General features: G+C 37.0%; 1 protein-coding gene across 2 annotated transcripts; it reads left to right on the top strand.

Annotated features, from left to right (window-relative positions):
- Window positions 1–12,082: 12,082 nt before the first annotated feature.
- On the top strand, window positions 12,083–21,948 carry LOC116259124 (uncharacterized). 2 transcript variants are annotated; one of them, XM_031636769.2, is made up of 14 exons: window positions 12,083–12,495; window positions 13,886–13,976; window positions 14,703–14,787; window positions 15,022–15,106; window positions 15,546–15,615; window positions 16,270–16,339; window positions 16,532–16,577; window positions 16,675–16,924; window positions 17,033–17,238; window positions 17,348–17,422; window positions 19,925–19,994; window positions 20,190–20,270; window positions 21,436–21,515; window positions 21,599–21,948. In XM_031636769.2, the coding sequence occupies exons 1-14, from the start codon at window positions 12,377–12,379 to the stop codon at window positions 21,675–21,677; spliced, it is 1,407 nt and encodes a 468-aa protein (XP_031492629.1). In that variant the 5' UTR covers window positions 12,083–12,376; the 3' UTR covers window positions 21,678–21,948. The 2 variants fall into 2 exon arrangements, with proteins under 2 accessions (XP_031492629.1, XP_031492630.1); XM_031636770.2 differs by lacking the exon at window positions 13,886–13,976 and adding an exon at window positions 13,805–13,885.
- Window positions 21,949–22,339: the final 391 nt, after the last annotated feature.

Raw genomic sequence — 22,339 nt, 5'->3', positions numbered from 1 at the left:
TTGGTCTTCCTAGAAACTGGCAGGTTCGAATTCATTAGGGTTGTAGGACTTTGATTCATTGGATGTCAATGAGGTTTGATAATTGAAAATCTTTGGTTATAAGGTTCCATCTTGTGACTGGGAAACCATTGGGTGAGTTCTAGTTGGGTTGTCGTCTAGACAATGATTTTGATATAATTGGTCTTCGGGCACTAAGGTCCCATGATTGTTTTGGGATGTGGATTGATATATGAGTGATGGGATTAGGTTCTTCTGGGAAGAGCTCGAGTGTAATATAGAGGCATGTCAACCATTGCTTAATGCCCTGCGAGTCCAAAAAGAGAGAGAGAGAGAGAGAGCGAGAGAGAGAAATCTTTGCTCATGAATTTGCCTCCCCAAGGTGTCCGATTTCTTCTTATGGAAATATCTACGAATGGTTGAGATGCATGTTCTAAGGTTACCCACCCTTCACGAGAAGATGTGTGGCGAATGAGTTGAGCAAGGATTGTTCTGTGACAGTGGCCTTTATCCAACTTAAGGTCAGTTGCTCTGTGTGTTTCCATTGAGAGAATGCCAGATTGGGTTTGATTTTAACATCATCAAGAAATTGATGTGGAGTAGGGAATGAACGATCTACAGACCACATAAGATCTGTTGGAACTTTCAGCAGCAGCTCCCAGGATCCAACCGGAACACCAGCATATTGGGAGAAAGCCAGATTGCTTCATTTATTTCTGTTAGCTTTGTAACAGTTTCTATAATTGAAAGTTACTGGATTATAACATCCCTCATGATATGCCCTCTCACGCTTTTAGTCTTTACGTTGGCTAAGGGCATGGCTCATGGCCATAACCCAACAAGATTTTACTCATCATAACGCGATCGCCATAACAAATAGTTCGTGCGATCAAGTTTGATGGACACCAAAGTGGAGAAGGCAATAAGCCATTGCGTTCCAGCAACGGAACTACTGGATAATTATCAACATTTCATACTTTTCAAACTAAAGAGATATCTACGGCAACTGTTGTTTCATATCAGTTATCTCTTTTTCTAGATAAACTCATTTGTTGTAACCTTCCTTTTTGTAATCCTTCATTCACTCTACAAATTGTGGATCTTGTAAAACTTTTCTGTATATACGGCTTGTAACAGCTCGTTGTAAAATTAAGGGAAAACATTCTTCACGTCCTCTCAATTTCTCAGGAACCAGTAGGGGTGGACGACAAGGACGCACCAGATGCTTGCTTAGAGGTTGCTATGCAGCCGTGGGAACCGGAAGAAGCTTTGATGCCAAGAAAACAGCATGAGAAGAGAGACAAGAGAAAGCAACAACAAACAGGTCCTTGGCGTGACGAGAAACCCAAAAGATAAAGAAAATAAAGGCCACCATTGGCCTTGAAAACCATCGAGCAAATCCTTCAAATTTACAAGGGATTTCAGCAACCAATGTCAAAGATTGCTCCTAAATAATTAATAGGAGCAGTTACAATAGAGTTTTTTCATTTTTTTTATTTATTTATTTAATAATGATAGCATCTCTTATTTCGAAAACCTAACTGCGGTGTTACGATATGCATGATACTTTTTTAAAACGAAGTAAAAATCAACCTTTGAAAAACTAGTTTTCACCAAACCAATCTTTTTAACGTGTCATCCAAACACTGTTGAAGTGTAGGATTGGGACACGTCCAACACAAACTGGGGGAGGGGCAGCAGAGGCCACGGCCCTCCTTAGATCTTTAAAAAATAAAAAAATACATGCACATTTAAAAAATTTAGTTTAACTTATATAAAAAATTTAAAAGTAATATTTGGACTCATTTTTAAATTTTAAAACTCTACTTCGGTCTCAGCAATAAAATATTCCAATCTCTGACCCTGAATACAGACATCAACCCCACCACACACTCTATTTTTGAACTATGAAACGTCTATTTAATGTGTTCATTTTCTCTTTCTTTTTTCCACGTCCTCCTCTCTCTTTCTCTCTTTATATATATATATATAAACTAAGTGATGGGCAGCCCAAGTGGTTAATTTTGGTGGCATGTTGCAAACACATCCTCAATTTGATTTTTGGAGGGTGCTATCCTCATGGTATTAAGGAACAGAATTAGTCTTGAGATTAAAGGTGTCATTATGAAGCCAAGTAGATGGGGTTCTTGTTGTCATTCTACTCTCTCTTTTTGCTCTCCTTTTTTTTTCTTTCTCTCCCCCTCATCTCTGATTACCCTCAAAAAGGATGACCAGGGTCATCTTTTAAAAACAAATTTTTTAAAAGCTTTACTTTATTTAATGAAATTTCTAATTGAAGTATACTAACCTTAACTACATAAAAAAATGTTACAAATATAAACAAATAAAATTATTGAACAGTTAATTCATTTATTAAATGATGGATTCTAAGTTAACATCTTGTCATCTTTTGTTAAATTTATTTTATATATATATATATATATATATATATATATATATATAGTCTGATTATCAAGAGTTATTCAGTTATCTAATCAAGGACCTTCACCCAAATCAAATGAATGGTGAGAAAAAAAACATAGAAAAAAACATGTGAAGTGATAATAAAAGCAGAAAATGTTAATCATCTTTTTTTCTTATTTTTTAATTATCCATCATGTTGGATCAAATAACTTTGATTAGATAGTTAGTTAGGTGGCTCTAAAAAGTTAGTCACTATCCAATTTTCAAATTTCATATATATATATATATATATATATATATATATATATATATATATATATATATATATATATATATATAGCAAGAGAGACAAAATTGGGTCCATGTGTCCAACTTTTTAAGGTTTACCACCATTTTTGACACCAACACCCATGTTTGGGTCCAACGTCGACACCCGTATTTGTATCCATCAATACAGTAGGCATAAGAGAGAGAGAAAGAGGGAAGTTATGTACAGTCTTCGTAAGCAAGAAAGGGAGAGAGAGAGATGAATCGAGCAACTCATCGATAGGTATAGCTCGTTTGACTAATGAGCATCAATGCTCGGACTTCCATTGACAGCTGCTTGGATCAACTCAGAGACCTAACCACTTGGTAATTCAGAGTTCTCTTTTAGAAACATATTTGGTAGTAAGTTCTGTTTTGACTTAGATTCTCGACCCCACCACCTCAAGTTATCTCATAAAAACACTCACGAAAAAGAAAATCATGGAGGGCAGGCCACAAAATTGAAGTTTTTAACATGACGAAAATTTCCAAAGTTGAAAAATCAATGGAAATGTGATAACAAGTGAAAGGTAGTGTGTCGTTACGTCCGTACCAACTCCTGCGGAGGAAGTATGTGGCCGAGACAAGGACTTTGGATTGGTTCGGGGTTGCTCAACTTAGTTAACTTTGGTTTTTTCACTGGGATTAGCATAGATTAGCTAGCGTAAATTCATTTTGGACTTAGAAGAATAATCAAATTCACATGCACCTTCGATTTGCATGGCCGTGATGTGAAACGACAAAAGAAGGCAGCTGCGCGTCAAAATTAAATATATGATGGAGGAATTTTTTTCTGTTTGAGTTATGTCTACTTTTCTAGGAAACTCCAGTTTCCAGAGGAGGATTATTTTTAGTACGTACGGGTTCATGATCTCTGGAAATTAACTACTTTCTTTCACTATAGCTAGAACAAATTCAGCTAGTTTATAACTTCACAATGTGTTTTTCTTCGTATAGTGGGAAAGGGCTGTAACGTGTTTCTCATCACTGCCAAAGTTGTTTTTATTGTAGATTATAGTTTCAAAAAAAATAAACAAAATTAAGATAATAACTGAACCCTATATCAACATATGTAGCTTGAAATGCAGAGCATACAAACGTAGACTTAAATGATTACAATCATGGACTTGTTGTTTGCTATCATTTCTCTTTTATGATTATACCTAACTGAAATCTAAAATTATGGCTAATTATTTTCAATTAATCTCATGCTGTAAAATGGAATGATGTAAGGTATTGCATGGGTTGGTACGATTATGTTGTGTGTGTGTGTTTATATAATTTTGTTGATATGCTTGTTAGTTTAGTTGTATTTCTCAAATTTTCATCATTTTTATGAATCTTATATAATTCACAAATGTGACCATGAAGCTTAAGCTTCAATCAATGCCTTGCTTGGCCTCACCTGCCTCATCGCCTTTTAAAAATTGTTGTCGAGCTAAATTGCTAGGGCACAACTTAATGCTTTCTATTACATAAACTAGAAAAGACACCCATATAAATCATACCATGTAAGGATTATAATCTATTCTAATTAATTGGAGAAAAAATCTAGCATTTTGGAAAAATTATTGTACAATATTGCAAGTATTTTGATATCATTTAAATAGTTCTTCCATGGCTAAATATACACGAAACAGACACCAATGAAAGCATGAGTCACTGTACCAGTTCTGCACACAAATTGGTGCTGTATTTTCTCATAAACAAACAAGCCACCCAATTGGATTTGCATTGACTATAGTAAAAGAAAAGACACCAAACCTCTCGCTAATTTCGCAAGGGTTTTCATGGCAAATTAATAAAAAAATGTTCAAAGAGCTGTTTCTTGTCAGGTTTGGCCCTAAAACTGGCTGGAAAAAATAATAATTTTTTCCTCCACAAAAAATAAATTAAACACCATTTTCTTACTCTGAATAATTGATGCAAGAACAATGAGTAACAGCTATTTACTTACATGATTGCAAAGCATGGAATATATATATATAGAGAGAGAGAGGGGGGGGGAGATCTGAAGTCTTTCGGTCATCCCATCTATAATGCATTGGATTGTGTGGGGGACACGCCACTTGATACCTTTGAGATAGTGTACAGCAGGAGGAAGGTCATAGGATTTCTTTTTGTTAAGTATAGATAGAGAAATGCAATGCATATATATATATATATATATATGGAGAGAGAGAACATGACTCTATGGACAATACCATGGTGAACTAATCGAAATTAATATATTTACCTCATGGTGCAAACATTTGAGGCTGTTTTCAAAAGTTTTGAAAGATTAAGCGTGCTTTTATTGTCGACAAAGACTTTAGGTATGTTACATAAAACTTCTGAAAAATAAAATAAGATGAGACGATCTACATTGCTACTAGCTTCATAAAACTCCAATAAAGTTTGGGAGAGATTGTGATCTATCGGCAAGTTTAGTACAAACTAAAGAGAATGAGATTGTTTCGTCTTTATTAGATTAACGAGGCAGCCATGATTAAGATGGTGTGGACCAACAACAGGTGAACGTCAACTAGTTGGTACCGAGAGGCCGGAAATTGGATTGCAGCCATCAAATGGTTGCTTTCATGGCACCTCTCCGTCTCCACTAATTTCGTTGGCCAGACGAACCGGGAAAATTTGAATGCGTGCATCTATGGGAGAAACTGGTTATGTGGGGGCATGCTTTCCTTCCGATGTCCATATAAAACAGGACGCCTAGCTCGCAGAGCCTCGCACTGCTCATGGAGTGATGAGTCGAGAAAATCTGCAGAGATAGAGAGAGAAGGAGATGGCTCCCTCGACCAGCGACTGCAATCCAGGCGTCCGAAAGAGAGCCTGGAGCAGAGAAGAGGACGCGCTGCTCCGAATATGCATTGACAAGTATGGCGAAGGGAATTGGCACCTCGTCCCTTCAAGAGCAGGCAGGGAATATATATATATATATATATATGCAATTCATTTTATTCATGAGCTCTTCTCTAAGATCAGCTGGTCACGCCCATGGCCGGCGTCACTTAAGTTGGAGTTGATACTCCGGATGTTACGGAAACCATGCACTTCGTGACGATGTCGCTGCATTGATAGGGCGTTCTGCGTGCTTGGCGTTGAACACCCTGTTCATACAGTCAAAGGCAATTCCCATCTTTAAAGATTGAGAATAATGATTCTCAAATTCCATTGAATCAAGTGAATCAAACAGCACCATTTACCCGTGAGTTTATCATGATCTTCAGGAACAGCTGAGCCTGATCAGATCAAGGAAGAATGTGAAACTGGGGTTCAGGATTAGCACTACATTACAAAGAAGAGGAGCACTACGACGCTGGGACGTCGGTCATCTGCGTTCATAGTCGAATAAGTTCCAGCGGCGTCTCCTTACGTTTCTTCTCCTTTTTCTTTTCTTTTTTTATAGGATTTCACCGTGAAGTTAACTAATGATAGAGAACCATTTCTCGCCTACAATACGCCGAGACGTGAACGAATCATATTAAGCATGAAATGGAAAAAGGATCGAAGTAGGAAAAGTACTGAAGCAGCATACTGACTCAATGATATTAATGGTGATCAGGGCTGAACAGATGCCGTAAGAGCTGCAGATTGAGGTGGTTAAACTATCTTAGCCCCAACATCAAAGGAGGCCCTTTTGCACCGGATGAAGATGATCTCATCGTCAGAATGCACATGCTTCTCGGGAACAGGTGCCAGTTACACATTTCTCCCACTCTCTCTTTCTACCATATCTTGCCTCGTAGTATCTAATTAGCACTACAGTGCCGTTTTTTTATAAATTCAGCTGTGTATAAATGAATACGATATGTCCAAATTTATAACTCAAAAAAAGTCTTATTTGAATACATAAATTAAATAGATAAAGTACTTTGAAAACTTAACGGTCCTGGTTTTCTCCGTTTAAACGTATGTGATTAGACATTGAAATTTCACGATCATTTTTATTCTTACATTTAAAAATATTTTGCATCTATCTGTAATTACGTTTGTGAAAAACATTGAGAGATATGATACACACACACATGCATATACTTGTTTAGTGTCCTACTTCTAAATTTTGACACTAATCTTGATCATATCTGAGTATCTTTCTTATTTTGCCAAATACTCAATTTTAACATTTGTTGAAAAAGAAAAAAGAAGATACAAAGTTTTCATATTCTGCAATAATCAAGATTACTGTGTATGCATGTGTGAGACCATGAACATGCACACACAACAAATCTTATCTAATTATCTAAACAAACATTTATTGTGTAACTTTGCGGTCAGCTTAAATTTTTTTTCAATGTTGTCCTACGCCTTTTTAATCTGCGTGTCCCTCAACAGGAAGCCAACTTTAGATCCAACAAACCCATTTTCCTTGAAAATTCTCATAATTCTTTCATGTTTTTGCATGTCCATAGCAAACAGGATGCTCCATGTTTAAGAAGCATACTTTTTTGTATTATTTCTCATTATCCTTCAGTCACTTTTTATTTTTAGCATACCTTAGGTCCTATGACTGCATACCGTTATACAGATCTTGATGATCTTAATTCATGTTTGTTTTTATATCTATTAAGATTTTAGAACCTTGAACTCAAAGCTATACCCTTCTAATTAGACCTTATACGTTTACAAATCACTAAGTTCACATTGACAATGGCATTTGATTGTGTCTGACAGCTAATGCAACAACTTCTGTTGATAGGACATTGACAATGAAATCTTGACAGAAAGTGCCTAACTTTTAGTGACAGAAAACTTGCACTCAAATACAAAAAATTGTCATATTGTTGCGTTCAATTAATTAAGTAGCTGAATTTAAATATTCAAGCGTGAGAGGCTTATGGATGACACCCCAAAACGGATTTTTGTAAGGAACACTTGGTTTTGCTTCAAAATTAGGTTTCCAAATGTTTAGGTGTAAGTTAAAATTAGGTTTGAAGAAAACCCAATTTAGACAAAACCAGGCTTTGTGAAAACAAATACAAAACATAACCTCTTGAGGTTATTCTAAAAAACCAGGTTTTAAGTATGTTACCCAAACAAACAAATCAAGTTCTCAAATTCATTAAAAATTTAGTTTTAATAGATTAAAGCTTTCACAAAACTAGTTAGGTGAGGTTGTCATCCAAACATACCCTTTGAAGGTGTTTGGGTGACACTTCAAAACCAGGTTTTGGATGCAAAATCTGGTTAAATTTGACTCCAAAACTTGGTTTTCAAAGTATTGGGCGCCATGAAAACTGAGTTTGAATAAAATCTAGTTTTGGCAAAACCTGGTTTTGTAAAGAGAGTTAAAAATCTGGTCCCTTTTAGGTTATTCAAAAATCAGATTTTGGATGTCACCCAAACAAAAAACAAATTTTTAAAACTCATTAAAAAACTTGATTTTCATAAAACCTAGTTTTTAGAAAACAGAGTTAAAGGAGAGTGTCACTCGTATAAAACCAGGTTTTGAGTGTGTCACTTAAACAAACCAACCAAGTTTTAAAATCTCATTAGAAAAACTTAATTTTCATAAAACCAAGTTTTACAAAATTGGGTTAGATGAGGATGTCATCTAAACACACCCTAACTTATTGTTCGTTATTCATTGAAAAGTAAGAACACATTTTTTTTTTTTTTACATTTATTACTTTCTAAATTGAAGTGCGTGTGATTAATAAGATGGTCACTGATTGCTGGGACGATGCTGGGAAGGACGGCCAATGATATAAAGAACCGGTGGAACTCTCATTTGAACTAACAAATTAAGGTGGACCGTCAGCGCAAAAAAGAAGCGCCACCAATCCCTTCCGTCGTCGTTGTCAAGCCACAAGTTCACCGGCCAACTGTGAAACTGGTTCTTCAAGGCACACGAGGCGCAGACAGCAGAAGCTCCAGCAGACAGTTTTATAGAAGAACAGTTCTGCTTTTCGAGCTGGTTCGACCCAAAGGACATTCAAGGAGGAGGAGGAGAAGGAGGAGAACTCGAGGCATCCCATCAAACTCGAAAAGAATCAATATTGCTTCCTGAAATATTGCTCGATTCAGATGGCCGCAAAGAATTCCTTCTTCAACAAACAACAGCTTCTATAGAGACCGAACTTGAATGGGAAAAGTTATTGTCAGATCCAGACTTTTGGAGCACATTGGACGAAAAATCTGCGGCCTAACCAAGTGGATAATCCAATTTCCCGTTCCTTTCTCGTCTTCTTTTCCGTTTGTTTTTTTCCGCCCAGTTCATGTTATTGGAGGACCATCGCCTTCAGGTTGATCAGTTTATGCATTTGGAAGGGAACTTCAGGCCAAGTTTCGAATTAATAATCGATTATGGCGAAAGATGCATGAATTATTCCATATCAGACACGGTGCAACCATTAGAAGCTTTCAACATAAGAAATAGGAATATCAAAAAATTTACCTTACTAATGTGCTTCAGCCATGTTGTGCAATTTAGATTCGGGGAGAGCGTCAGGATTGAGTAGCAAGTTATGGGACTAGTGAGTTGTGACCACATTCTTGACGGGCCTTATCTGTTTCTGCTTGCACCTTTTCGTAACCTTGTCTTAGAAAAGTTAAAAGCTATGATGATGAGGCTAATCATGATTAGATTCAGTGCACGTTCACCTTAATTAAGAGTCCAATCCCCTCACAGAATTTATAGATAGGGTTCCGTACATAGAAAAGAGTGGAAAACTAACAATTCCCACCAATTAGAGAGGAAGTTGTGTATGACATGGGCACGGTATTGTAAAGGAAAGAAGGACAGTTTGATGATTTATTAAAAAATGTTTTTTATAGTCTTTTTATTTTTTTATTTTCATTTTTATCTTTGCAAAAAGATTTTTTCTAGTGTGAACTAAATGTATTTTAATCATTAACCATGTATATCATGCACATTATTTTCTTTTCAACCCCTTGTCTCTCTTTCTCTTTCTTTTATATATATATATATATATATATATATAAAAGTGAATGATGACTGTGACAATTCAAAGTCATCCAACCATCTATTAAAGAAGACCACCTGACCTGGTCGTCAAGCATAAGACTTTTTATTTGCATTCAGGAAGCCCAAAAAAAGAGAGATTAACTAGACCATATATCCATTTTACCAGTTCTATTGGTAAAATTTGGGACTCTTCCTTAATGGTTTCTTCTAAATGTACAAATTTCTAATTCTTTAAATTCTTTAAAGCAAGAAAAAAAAAAAAAAGAGGACAGATGATTGCTATAAAAACGCTTTCCCCAAAAAAAGCAAAAATTTGATAGTAATGGACAGCATGTATTTAGCTATGGGTCTTTCCTTTATTCTTTGTTCCTATCATTTGTTCTGCAATAAAGGATGGGAGAGCTCCTCTCAAACGCAACCTTCTTAATTCAAAAAGTGTGCCAAAGAACATGTTATGCCTAATATGTATGGTATATCTCTCAACAGGTCATTTCAATTTTAGAATAGACGGAGGGGGGAACTGCAGTTTCTCTGAACTCGGAAAGGGTTTCAAGAAGAAGGGATCAGACAGTAAAATCCGTTGTGTTTTTTTTATGTAGATATTTTTCTTCTGTCCGCTTGGCCTTTAACACATGCATGCCAACATGCATGTCAAGTAAGGGTGGGCGTTGGGCCGGACCGCCGCCGGCCCTGCCTGATTGGGCCTGAGCCTGGGCTGGGAAAAACCTGGCCCAGGCCCAATAGGTTAGCTCGGGTCAGCCCGGCCCCGATAGGTCGGCCCAGGTCAGCCCGGCTCGGCCTGTTTAGCCAGTTTAAATTAAAAAATAATTTTTTTTAATTTTTTAATAATATATATTTATTATTAATAAATCTATTTTATATTTAAAATTATATTATAATTAAACAAATATTTTTAAATTTTAAATGATCCGGGCCCGAGCCGAAACCCGAGCTGGATCAGGCCGGCCAGGCCGGGCCCGGCCCGATGCCCACCCTTAATGCCAAGTTAAACCAAAGCTGGTCATTTTCTAACTACGTCAGACGAGTGAGTAACGTATAAGAACTCGTCCGTGCATGCAAAGGGGAAAAGAGCTGTAAAAGTTTGCACCTTAGGTTGTGGAGCAGAAGGAGAAAACCACCAGACCGAGGGACGCGTTTGGAACACTTGTGTTTCTATTCCAATGGGTTAGGTTTGATTGTCATTGTCTTTTTGTTTCCAAGTCTTAAACCCAAAAAGGCATAATACTATATAACAAATATTATATGGAAATGAAAAGAGATGTAGCCCTAATTTCTTCACAAATGGTAAGATCTTTGATTCAATGAGGTTGGTGCAATGGTCGGGGGCTAGTATATAGGCGATCGATTTCCGTTTTGAATTCTCATATCATTCACCTTCTGTTTTGCAAAAAAGAGCCATTGACATACAAGTTAAAGCATGGCGAAGGCAACACTTTAAGAACCGAAAGCAAACTTTGTACTTTAGGGAGATACGAGGTTAGGGCGAGCACTTTAGAGTTGTTCTGGTTAGTGAAAAACACCACTCACCTAACCCTAAAATATATATATATATATATATATAATCACACCAAAGTGGAGTGCACTACTCTCAAACAGGACAATGTCTGAAAAGCCATAGTACATTGGCCAAATAGAAAGTCATATCTCAGTACCGCCAACTAAAGAAAAAGGTGTACTTTCAAACTCTAAAAATTAGAATGACCGATGGTCTGGAGAAGTTGTTCATTATCTTGGATATACAGCATTTATTAGAATACAAAAAGCTTTGCACGAGGAAGAGAATTGTCCTATGTTTTTGATGCGCGATGCTAATATGGGAAATTGTTCAGCCGAAATTAAGAATAACCTATGAATCAAACGCGCCCCACCCATCCATGCTGCAGATGCATTTGGATAGAATGCCATTGTTTGGAGATTGTGGACAAGGTGTCTTCCAGGAAGTTCGTTCATTTGATGATCTTCATATAGCATCTACTTTGCTTTTTTCCCTTTCTTCAGGGAAGCATAAAAAAAAATTCAGACATTATTCATGCCAATTATAATAAAAAGGTACATTGTGTGCGTAGATTTATTTGCAAAAACGCACCTGTATTTTCAGAAATTACATGTTTCTTGCTTGTTTGATGAAGAAACCGATGCTCATAGTTTCAGAAATCACAGTCTCATGCATCTTTAGAAACAAAATGAAAAGAAAACGCTGGGAAAAAAATTATTTTATTTTATTTTATTTTATTAATATATGGACGAGTGAGGAGCTGTATCGGCCGACAGAACCATATCGTCCGAATTTTGGACGGAGCCGTTTCGGGTTCCTTCCCGTGACATTTTCCGAACAATACGTTCGGCCGCCGGAGTTGGCATGATACACAAGAACGGTGCGTCACACTCACGCATCATAGTAAGTGGAAGTCTATGCTGGATATCCTTTTCGCGGCGTTGGTGTGTGGTGTGACCGAAAAAGGGAACCACGCGCGCGGGGAGAGAGAGACAAGAAGAAGAAGGAGGAGGATCAGGAGAGGTCCAGCGCTGACGTCAATGTCAGATCGATCTTTCTCTTCAACGCTTCTTCTTCTTGCTTTGCCTTTCCTTCCTTAGGGAAGAAGGAAGTCGTCGAGCAAATCTGGAAGCACTGAGAGAGAGAGAGAGAGATAGAGAGAGGGTTCAGTAAGGGGGTTTGGTTGTGTTCGGGAAGATCGTGGAGCAATGAGGGCGTGGTACGGGGTTGCCAAATCCGCGCAGGCCGTGGCCGCACATGGCATGCTGCTTGCTTTCACCATCCTTCTCGTAATGAAGCTCGACGATTCCCGCGCCTACTCCTGGTGGTTAGTTAAATAACTCTTCCCTTTCCATCTCTTCCTGTTCAGTTTGTGGACTTACTGGTTCCCACATTAAGCTCGATTGCCCTGCCAAGGCTTTTCTTTCCGTCGGTGTTAAGGGGAGACACTTGGGACAGGCGGTGCTTTCTTTCTGAATTCGCTGTTCGGTTATTTTCTTGGGGTTTTTTAAGTGAAATAGTTCTCTATTGGAAATCGAGGGGAAGAAAGGGATGACACGAATTCGGGTAATTTGTAGGGTGGTATGTTTTTCAAACACTAATTCTCCATCTCTGTATGTAAATATCGTCGTTTCAACTCACGATTGATTGTATAAGAGGAAGACTCTATCCTTCTTTCTTGGGCTTGCAACTTCCTAAGGAAAAATGTCTGTTTCGTTATTTTAATTTGGCGGTTGTGTTCTGGTTCTTTATTGCTCTAAGTGAATTTGAAAATTCGGCCTTCTTTGGCAAGTAAATAACGAGTGGATAGCATTGTTCCGCATGTATGTGGGCGCAGTAAAAAAGCAGCATTAACCAGCAGATTCTTCTCAGCAGCAAATGTATGTAAGGTGGGGATTATTGTTTTCTAGCTCGTTCTTAGTCAAATTTAGTGAACTCGTACTTGTATCGTAGGTTTAGAGTTTTAGTAGATCTATGGAAGTGTAGGTACGCCTCGGCCCTCAGCTCATAGAAGATGATTCTGAAGTGCCAGGAAGGGGTTCGGCGAGCAGTAGTCCAGACTCCAGCAGACGTGTTCAGTGAATATCCATTCAGTGCTGTTGGGCCAAACGACGATTCCTTTAAGAAATGGAGAGGAAAAAAATGAGAAAAGGATTAGCTTGGAGTAGTTCCCTAATGGGAAGCTTAAGAATGCATTTAGTTCCTTGTCTAGGCAATCTTGGAGTACTTTGTCCACTGTCTCTTTCTGTATTCACCGTTTAGTTAGTGTTTCTGACAAAAGTTCATCTGCATATTCTGTAAAGAAAATGCTAGTGATTGTACTATAACTTTTAGGTGCCTCTTTGAGAGGGCCATTTAGAATTCCAAATTTACATTTAGGGCATCTAGAAATAAATAAGTGGGAGCTGTCATCTACATTTTTTGAATGTCGTTTTTCTATTTTTGGCTTTTAAATGCCTGACAGCTATTAGGCGCTAAAATATTTACTCCATGTGTAAATAGTACCATTTAGGTAATGATGATTATATGAAGATTCTTAGATTATGAAGATGTTTTTGCCTGTGTATATTGCATTCCAATTATGCTGGTGAATTTGTACTTGCGCATGAAGGTGGCCATTGTTAAAATTTTTTCAGGAGCATCACAATTAGCATTCTTTTCTTGCTTGGGATTTGGTCTGTTTCAGCAAGTTCTTCAGTAATTCTTCAGTTATGCAGGTTCGTTTTTACTCCGTTATGGTTATTCCACTCGGTTGTTGCTCGAGGAAGGTTCTCCTTACCTGCTCCATCACCACCACGTAACCGTCATGTACGATGAAGTTCTTGATTTGCCATCTTTCTAGTGTAATGTTTTATTTTCAATTAGTCAAGCTGCTTGCGCACACAAGCGCAAACATGTATGTATATACATTTATCATAGTTACTAATATTTTTCTTGAATCTTTTTCCAAAATCTGGAGTTTTTTGGAACATATTGGGAAGATATTGGCAGTTTTGAATTTTGGGAAAATATAAAAGAAGTTATAACATAACTGTTTTGTATTTTTCTTGCAATATTACAAGAAACAAGTTGGCAAACTTTCTGGAATCATGAAAGAAATATTTACATGCTTAAAAATATTTAACGGGACCATTTTAAAAATTTCAGGAAAATATGAGAAATAACTTGTAATAATATCACAATATTTTCCTTTTTTCGTGATATTTTTATAATATAAAAAATATTGGTCAGTGTACTGGATGACTTCAAATTGCATCAATTTCACAATATTTTCAAAATATCAGTAAGTCAGTGGCATTTGTCACTGTGGTATGCATCTGTTAATGCATGGGCTCGCATGTGTATATGATATTCACAATTTGTTCTTTTATGCATTAAATGATATTTAAAGTTTTTCTTTGTTTTTTTTTTCTTGTTTTCCAAGTCAGGGCACTACTGCGTGTGAGTGAGAGTGAGTGTTTTACAATTTTTTCTTGTTATTTTATGTGTTGAGTGAAACTTATTTCCTTTTCCTGTTTTGTGTTCTTTTTCCAGTGGGCCCCTTGCCATGCTATTGTTGCCACTCCACTGATTGTGTCATTTGAGCTGCTGCTTTGTGTTTTCCTTGAGAGCTTGTGGGGTATGTCTATTGTCTAAATAACATGTATTTTCTTGTTAACATATTCTAACATGTAATTGAACATGACCTTGTTACTATTATTTCATTGTTGTTGCACCAAAGTCTTAAGGGTATGAGAATCCAGTTGTCCTTCAGATTTGATCGGTTCCAACAACTGTTCTATGCAAAGGCTGTAATGGCAAAATAGATCTTTGTTTTTGTTGGACTTATTTGTTTCAAATGCTTTGCTTGCAGCTCGGGGCTTTCCAGCAGTGAACTTGAAGATTGTCTTTCTTCCTTTGCTAGTATTTGAAGTGATTATTCTGATTGACAACTTCAGGTATTTTCCACTGTTTGAGCTTATTATAGTTTGTATCTTATGTCAGGTTTACTTCACAGCAATAATGAACCTAGAATCTCTTTCATTCATAATTGTATCACTGCAGAACATTATTTATTTTTCCTTTTGAGATGGCAATGACCTTCTTTTTGCAACTGGATGCATCTTTTCCAGCTGGGATTGTACAAATATAAATCTTGTTTCACTTGACCTTTCCAGTGGATATGTTCTTCTCTCATGGTAGTATAATGACATCAACTATTGGCTGCTAAAGATGAGAACGGAGGTTGAATGGTTGTGTTCTTATTACGGTTTTAAGGCATTTTAAACTCTTTTGTCAGTGACTATCCACTAACACTTTTGATTATGTATTTACAGTACTAACTGTCAAGTGTCAATACATTTTTATAGTGTTCATGCACTTTCTCTTTTCACACAGGATGTGTATGGCTTTGCTGCCAGGTGATGAAGAAAGCATAAATAATGAAGTTATACAGGAGATGCTTCCAGTAAGCTCATTCAGTTGATGCTATACTTCTTTAATAAGTGATGAACCTTTACAATTTCCCGATGTATATATTTGTGCTTCTGGTGGTTAAAGCATGACAACAATGGATCTTTAAGTTGCTTGCCTTCAAAGGTCATATACATACTTCTAAACTTCATGACCATAATAACCATTGATAAACACACACAAACACACATATAATCCCCCTTTCATTTGCTTTTGGGGAAAATTTTTGGGAAAACCTTGGCTAGAACTATTTTCACCTGTCTTTATGGCTATGTGCTTAAAAGTTTTGGTATCTAACACCACTTATGAAATAAAGTTATCTGCTAGTCAAAGTGAAGCATTAAAGTTCCAAAATAAGTGCAATTCATTTTATACTTTCACATCATGATTTTATCCACTGCAATATTATCTTATTTGGATTCTCAGAAAGGACTTGCAGGATTCACTTAAAAAAAGAAAGAAAGAAAAAAGCTATAGTGGAAGATGTGCTTTTAGTCTAGCAGAACAATGACTTTCTATTTGTACTGTTTAGTTATCTTCATCTTTTTACCTTGTCCAGTGGTTTTCTTGTTATTTCTGATCAATCATGTATATACGTTGCTGTGATTATCTTTTGAGATATTAATCTGCAAACTTAAAATTTTTCCAGCATTTTTGGGTTGCAATGTCGATGGTGTTCTTTGTTGTGGCAACAATATTTATGCTCCTGAAGCTATCTGGTATGGTTCTGCTCATTTTTATGAAGAATGTCTTTATATCTTGATGCTTAAGTTTGTATATTTTTTATTACTCTTTGAGTGTCACTCCAGGATTTTCTGAAAACTAGCAGTTCAATAGTAGATTATGTGTTTTAACTTTTATGCATGTCCCTGATAATCTTACATAGCTGATGTTGATTCCATGTGATGCAGGTGACCTTGGTGCTTTGAGTTGGTGGGACCTACTTATCAGTTTTGGGTAAAACATCCTTGTTCATTGAGAAGTCTTTTTTTTTACCTTTATCTTTTTTATCAAATCAATCCTCACCCAAAGCTCTAATATCTTCTTTTTCCAGAATTGCAGAGTTATTTGCATTTTTGGTTTGCACAAAGTGGTCCAACCCAGCTATTTACCAGCAAAATTATTGTACGGGGCCAAGTTCATCTTCTCAAACCACTCGACAACTTGATTGGACTAGTGGTCTCGTGGTCTCATCTGAAGAGGATGAAAATGAGCATCATATGTGTGGCACACAGGATATTGGAGGCCACGTTATGAAGATTCCGTTAATTGCATTTGAGGTTTTCCTTTGCATGCACTTAGAGGTATTTGTTCACCTAGCTGTTTCCTTGTGAGACTTGGTAGGAAACTAGTATATTGTAATTTACTATTCGAAATGGATGAACATCCTCACCAGCTGCACCTGATGTTAGGGCACACCACAAAGTGCTAGGAACATCCCACTCGCAGCAATCTTCCTCCCACTTTTCCTTCTTCAAGGTGTTGGGGTTTTGTTTGCGGTGTCAAAGTTGGTGGAAAAAGTTATTCTTTTGCTTAGTAGCAGAAGTAATTCGGGGAGATGTTTTTCCATTTGTTCAAGAGCTCATGATTGTTTTGCATTCTTACATCATGGTTCAAGGTAACAAGTTCTATGTTCTTGGTGTACTTATATATGCATTTTTTTTAGCATTTACCATCTTATTCACAACAGTATATTCTAGATTAGCAATGTGTTCCAACTCTTGCAGACTTCTGGGGTGGTGGTCCATTGATGAAAGCAGTAGAGAGGAACACGCTAGACCTCTTCATTCAGCATGTTCTGGGTGAGCACCCTGTTCCTTTAGTTGGATAAGAATTAATTGTTGTCTAGTTTTGCACAATGATGCATATGGCTCCTTCAGAATTGCCTAAAATTTGAACTGCAGATGTATTTTTGTTCTATTTCACCCTAAGGATGGTGTTCAGTTCTTAAGAACATAAGGTGTAGTGTTAACTGGGGAGATGTTATACTGGTATTCATGTTACAGATTCAGCTTGATTATATGTTATTCACATTGCCAAAGCTGTTGTTGGGGTGATATAACTATAACCTGAACAACTTGAGCAACTTTAGTGTGTTTTATTGCATTTGGACCGTCCGCACAAGTTTCAGGAAATTAAAATAGCTAATTGTGTTTAGCAATCCAGACAGTAACATTCAAAAAGATTGTACGAGGTATCATTATTGGATCTGATCCTTGTCTTCAGCAATTGAGGACATCAAAAGTATGTCACACATATAGCAACATATCAGACCATTATGGTGAACTTGTGAATGTAATATTAACGGGTATAATATAGTTGTGGTGTTAAGCAGCTGCAATATGTGTTTGCCAGAAATTATGCTAATGTAAATTTGCTCCATGCAGTATACTCTAAGTCACATAGGTACATGGAAAGGGTCTAGTCACCCATGTCAGTATGCTGGTATGGCAAACCGGGTACTTGGACACAAATTTGGTACATTTGCCTTGAACTTTTTTTTTTTTTTTTTCAAGGCATCGATAGCTCTTTCCTTCCGAGAATTTTGAAAGAAAGAGGTGACTGAAAGCCGCCCACCCCCCACCCCTCCTTTTCCTTACAGGGGGGACAAAGGGTTTTTAATGAGAGAAGGATATAGAAAGAGAGGTTGGGTGGGGGGGGAGGAGTGGGTTTTAGAGAGATATTGAAAGTGTCAGCACCTGCACCAATACTCGTACCAATACCCATGTCACTTAGAATATCTTCATGTTCATCTTTCACGGAAACTAAGTTGCACCTCACCATACCCCATAGGCCCATACCCACTATTTTAAAATTTGCAGTATCCGTACCCACACCCATACTTGTTCCAATACCCATGTGACTTAGAGTATCATCATGTCATATAATTCATCTTTCATGGAAACTAAGTTGTTTAAAATTGAACCCCAGTGCCCCCACACAGAATATATTGAAGCGACAAGGCCCTTGTTTTGTAGCTTCTTCAAGCTGAGATTTTTTTCTTTTTTCTTTTAGATTACCTCATGAACTTTCAGAGGCCCAATTTCAATGTAACTAAGGCTTCTCAAGACCTGTTTCTTGTTTCAATTCCTCGCAGATTGGGGTTCTCAGTGATTTGCGTGGCCGTGAACTATCTGCCCACCACAGGGGCTTCTCCACGCAGGATGGACCTATAAATTATGACAAGTGAAAATTTTAGTCTAAGATGCTAAATTTATGTTGGAATCCTTCAAATCAAAGTCTATAATACTTTTGGTGTGTTTGATGATTGAAATGTGATCTTCAGTGTCTCTTGGGATTTGTTGTTCATACCCACATGTTGAGTATGATCCTAAGTTTAGCTTTTGAATCAAAGATCTGCTAGTTGAGGCCGGTCTAATGTGTCCTTGGATCTCATGTTGAGATAGTCAATTTTCAAATAAATGGTTGTCATTTTAGGTCTTGTTTTATCAATTTTGTATGTGAATGTTTAGGACAAGGGAAAGTTTCTATTACATTGTTAGATTAAACGCTTACGATTCTTTTGTCTGCTTGACATAAATCTTGACTTCATTCATGTGCCACTCAAATACTCAAATTTAAGGTTTCACACTGTTTCTGCCACATTATGGACTTACTTGCATTTTAGACTGTGGTTTGTGCCTTCCACGTTTATGTATTAATATATTTATTCATGAGTATCAGAAGCTAGCTCAGCTTGGTGAGGAACTATTTGAAGACTGTATTCTGCACATGCTTTTGACACCATCCTTATGGATCTATGTTTGTGAATAGGCATCATAAGTTAAATTTTTGCAATCCTTGGATATAAGTCTTGAGCGTTATGTATTTCATGCAAGGCTTCTATAATTGTATCAGTCAGAGATACCTTGACCATGTTTGCTGCGAGAGTTACCATCTGTGAAGTTTCATTCTATTTGGAAACATCTGTCCGAACATAATTTACATCTCAATTGTCATTCTGAAAATTTGTGTGGATGATTTGGTAATTTCATATTTGCTTTATACAGACAAGTAAACTTTTCTTTTTCTCTGGGACTTCCTTTTTTAGTTATACAATTGATTGGATGTGCTTCCACTTACTTTCTCACTTTTGCATATTTTCCCCCTTTTACAAAAACCATCTTAAAATGATCTTTGCATATTACTTTTATAATGCTGCAATTCATCAAAAGCTGATCTGCATCCTCATCCAGCCTATGAAAAATTTTGTTTGGTGGCGAAACTTCAATGTTAAATTCCGTTCATGTACTTTTGATTTTCTCCAAACCATGTTTTTCACATTTTTGATGTAACTTGTACAGGTACAGCACTTTCTCTGATTATCCACCTGAGGTGGTGAAAAAAATGCCCAAAAGGGATCTCGCTGAAGAGGTGACATATGGTATCCTGTGCCATTTAATTTTAACTTTCTTCACAGATTGAATTTTTTCAGTTTAAATTTTGATGGACTAATTTTGGTATGTAGCTTTCGAAGTCATGCCTTGTGAACTTATCCTTCATGTTTTTTTCCTTTTTTGTAAATTTGTGATGGATGTCTATTATCTTAGTAATTCTACAATTTTCCAGGTCTGGAGGTTACAAGCAGCATTAGGGGAGCAAGCTGAAATCACAAAATATAGCCAAAGGGAATATGTGAGGCTGCAAAATGTAAATCATAGCTCTCTGTTCAGTAATCTAGTTATCTTACTTTGAACAAATGAGATAATTCTATTCCGTAGCATTCATAACAATCTAATGTACTGTCCATTTTGGCCCTTGATAAGTGTGTTGCTCCTTGGTTGTTTGGCTGTATTAGTGCCGCATGCAACTGAGTTTCACTATCTACATAATTGGATGTATCTTGCGTGCCGGTTGTTTGATATGAACATGTTGTTTATTGAGCTTAGCAATCAGTGGTTATCCCGTTAATGGTATTTTTTTTATGAATTTTGTCAAATTTATTGTGGGGATATGAGGTGTGTGTGTGTGGGATCTTTCTTGCTTATTTTTGAGCTCGTGTTACCTGGCAGCTGATTCTGAACATTCTTACCTTTTCTTTAACTTTTCCATAATTAAGCTTATGAGCTATGATGGCAGGTTAGAGTTGGTTCTTTCAGTGATGAGCTCATAGTGAAGCAGATGAACTTTGTAATCTTCTGTTTCTGCTATTGCCTGCAGAGGAGTGAAGCCATATGTTTGTTCAGATTAATATGCCTGTTTGGCTTTTGTGAAGCGTGAACTAATCTGAGCCCAATGCCTACTCCATTAATTTTTCTATGGTGTCTATTTTATAACAGGAAACAATAGCAAGGGTCATTGAAGGACCTTGAATATCCAACCTCAGCCTGGTTGTGACACAATGGATTAGGATGACACTTTCAAGCCCTAGAATTTTGTTTAGGCCCTTGGCCAACATGGACTTCATACACACACTTAATAGGTGTGGGTATAGAAGAATTATCCATTTAGATCAAAAGCAAAACAAATTTAGAAACGCTGGATACCAACTAAATATTGATTTGTTTATGATATTAAGATGACAAGCCCATGAACATTTAACAGCTACCAACTTGAGTCAAAGTTAAGTTTGATGGATGTAGATGCACTTGACTGCACTTGATAAGGCTGATGATCGAATTTGATGAGTCGGTGAAGCACCTATACTTGCACTATGGTGCAGGTGTGACACGGTGCAGCAACCTCCTTTTTGTGTTCATATAACACGCATAATGGTTGCTTGGGTTTTTTAGTTTGCGGACCTTGGAAGGGCGTCTACTACCTTTCTTTTCTTGTGCTTCATATTTCCTGACACCTTACATGATTCAATTTTCAGGAGAAGGTTCTTTGTAGGATTTGTTTTGAGGCTGAAATTGGTGTTGTCCTGCTGCCTTGCAGGCACCGCATCCTGTGCAGGTATTCTACTAGTACTCTTTTTCCTATGATTTGTATTCTATTCCATGCTAGTGAAGTAAATATATGTTTTATCTGTAACTCAGTACTTGTTGCAAGAAGTGCAAATATTGTCCAATCTGTCGAGTTTCCATTGAGGAGCGCATGCCTGTATATGACGTGTAGACTAACCATACGTGCTAGACAACACAAGAACGACTTGCTCAGAAGCTGTGTGAATGGTACTTAATGCGCAGTATAGGAGATTATCATTCTAAACCAGTACTCCACAACACTTCTGGCCGTTCTTGCTCTGACTTAGTTTGAAGGATGAAGCATTAGATGCCGTGTCAGAAGTTTAAGTGTAAAGAAATGCCAGTGTAAATATTTTACGGTTGGAAACTTTTGTTGCTTATTGTAAAATATGCTAGTAATGCCATTTATTGGTTTTCCGATCCATCTTTTCATTTGACCTTCTTTTGTGCTTGACTGGTCAACAACTTTGTTGTTTCGTGTACCGCCACTACGGAAATGAAGAGGTTTAACGATTCTATTATTTCTACGATAGTTTTCAAGCAATAACCTACTTTTGTTAGTTGCGAACTTTCTCTACCCAGAAGTTTCTAAGAAGCGTCTTTTTTTTTCCTTCCCATATATTTGCTTATGCCGGGGTAAGCCATGATATGGACATGACTAACCTGAACAAAGTTATGTGAAAAATAGTTAACTTTATGGTTTTCTTGCTTATGAGTCTCGATTAGGAACTCTGTCGATTCGAATGAAGGATGGTCTTTCCTTTCCAAACATTAACCAATCAAGGAAGGAACTTGCGAAGAAACTTGGTTATA

This window comes from Nymphaea colorata, chromosome 8, assembly GCF_008831285.2.
Source record: "Nymphaea colorata isolate Beijing-Zhang1983 chromosome 8, ASM883128v2, whole genome shotgun sequence".
NCBI lineage: Eukaryota > Viridiplantae > Streptophyta > Magnoliopsida > Nymphaeales > Nymphaeaceae > Nymphaea > Nymphaea colorata.
Note: the sequence above shows the minus strand (reverse complement) of the source record. Positions and strands in the feature narration are given on the sequence as shown.

Coding starts and splice junctions, on each gene's coding strand:
- LOC116259124 (XM_031636769.2), top strand. CDS start 12,377: ATGAGGGCGTGGTACGGGGTTGCCAAATCCGCGCAGGCCGTGGCCGCA. Junction 12,496..13,885: donor TCCCGCGCCTACTCCTGGTG/GTTAGTTAAATA, acceptor TCAGTTATGCAG/GTTCGTTTTTACTCCGTTAT. Junction 15,107..15,545: donor ATTCTGATTGACAACTTCAG/GTATTTTCCACT, acceptor CTTTTCACACAG/GATGTGTATGGCTTTGCTGC.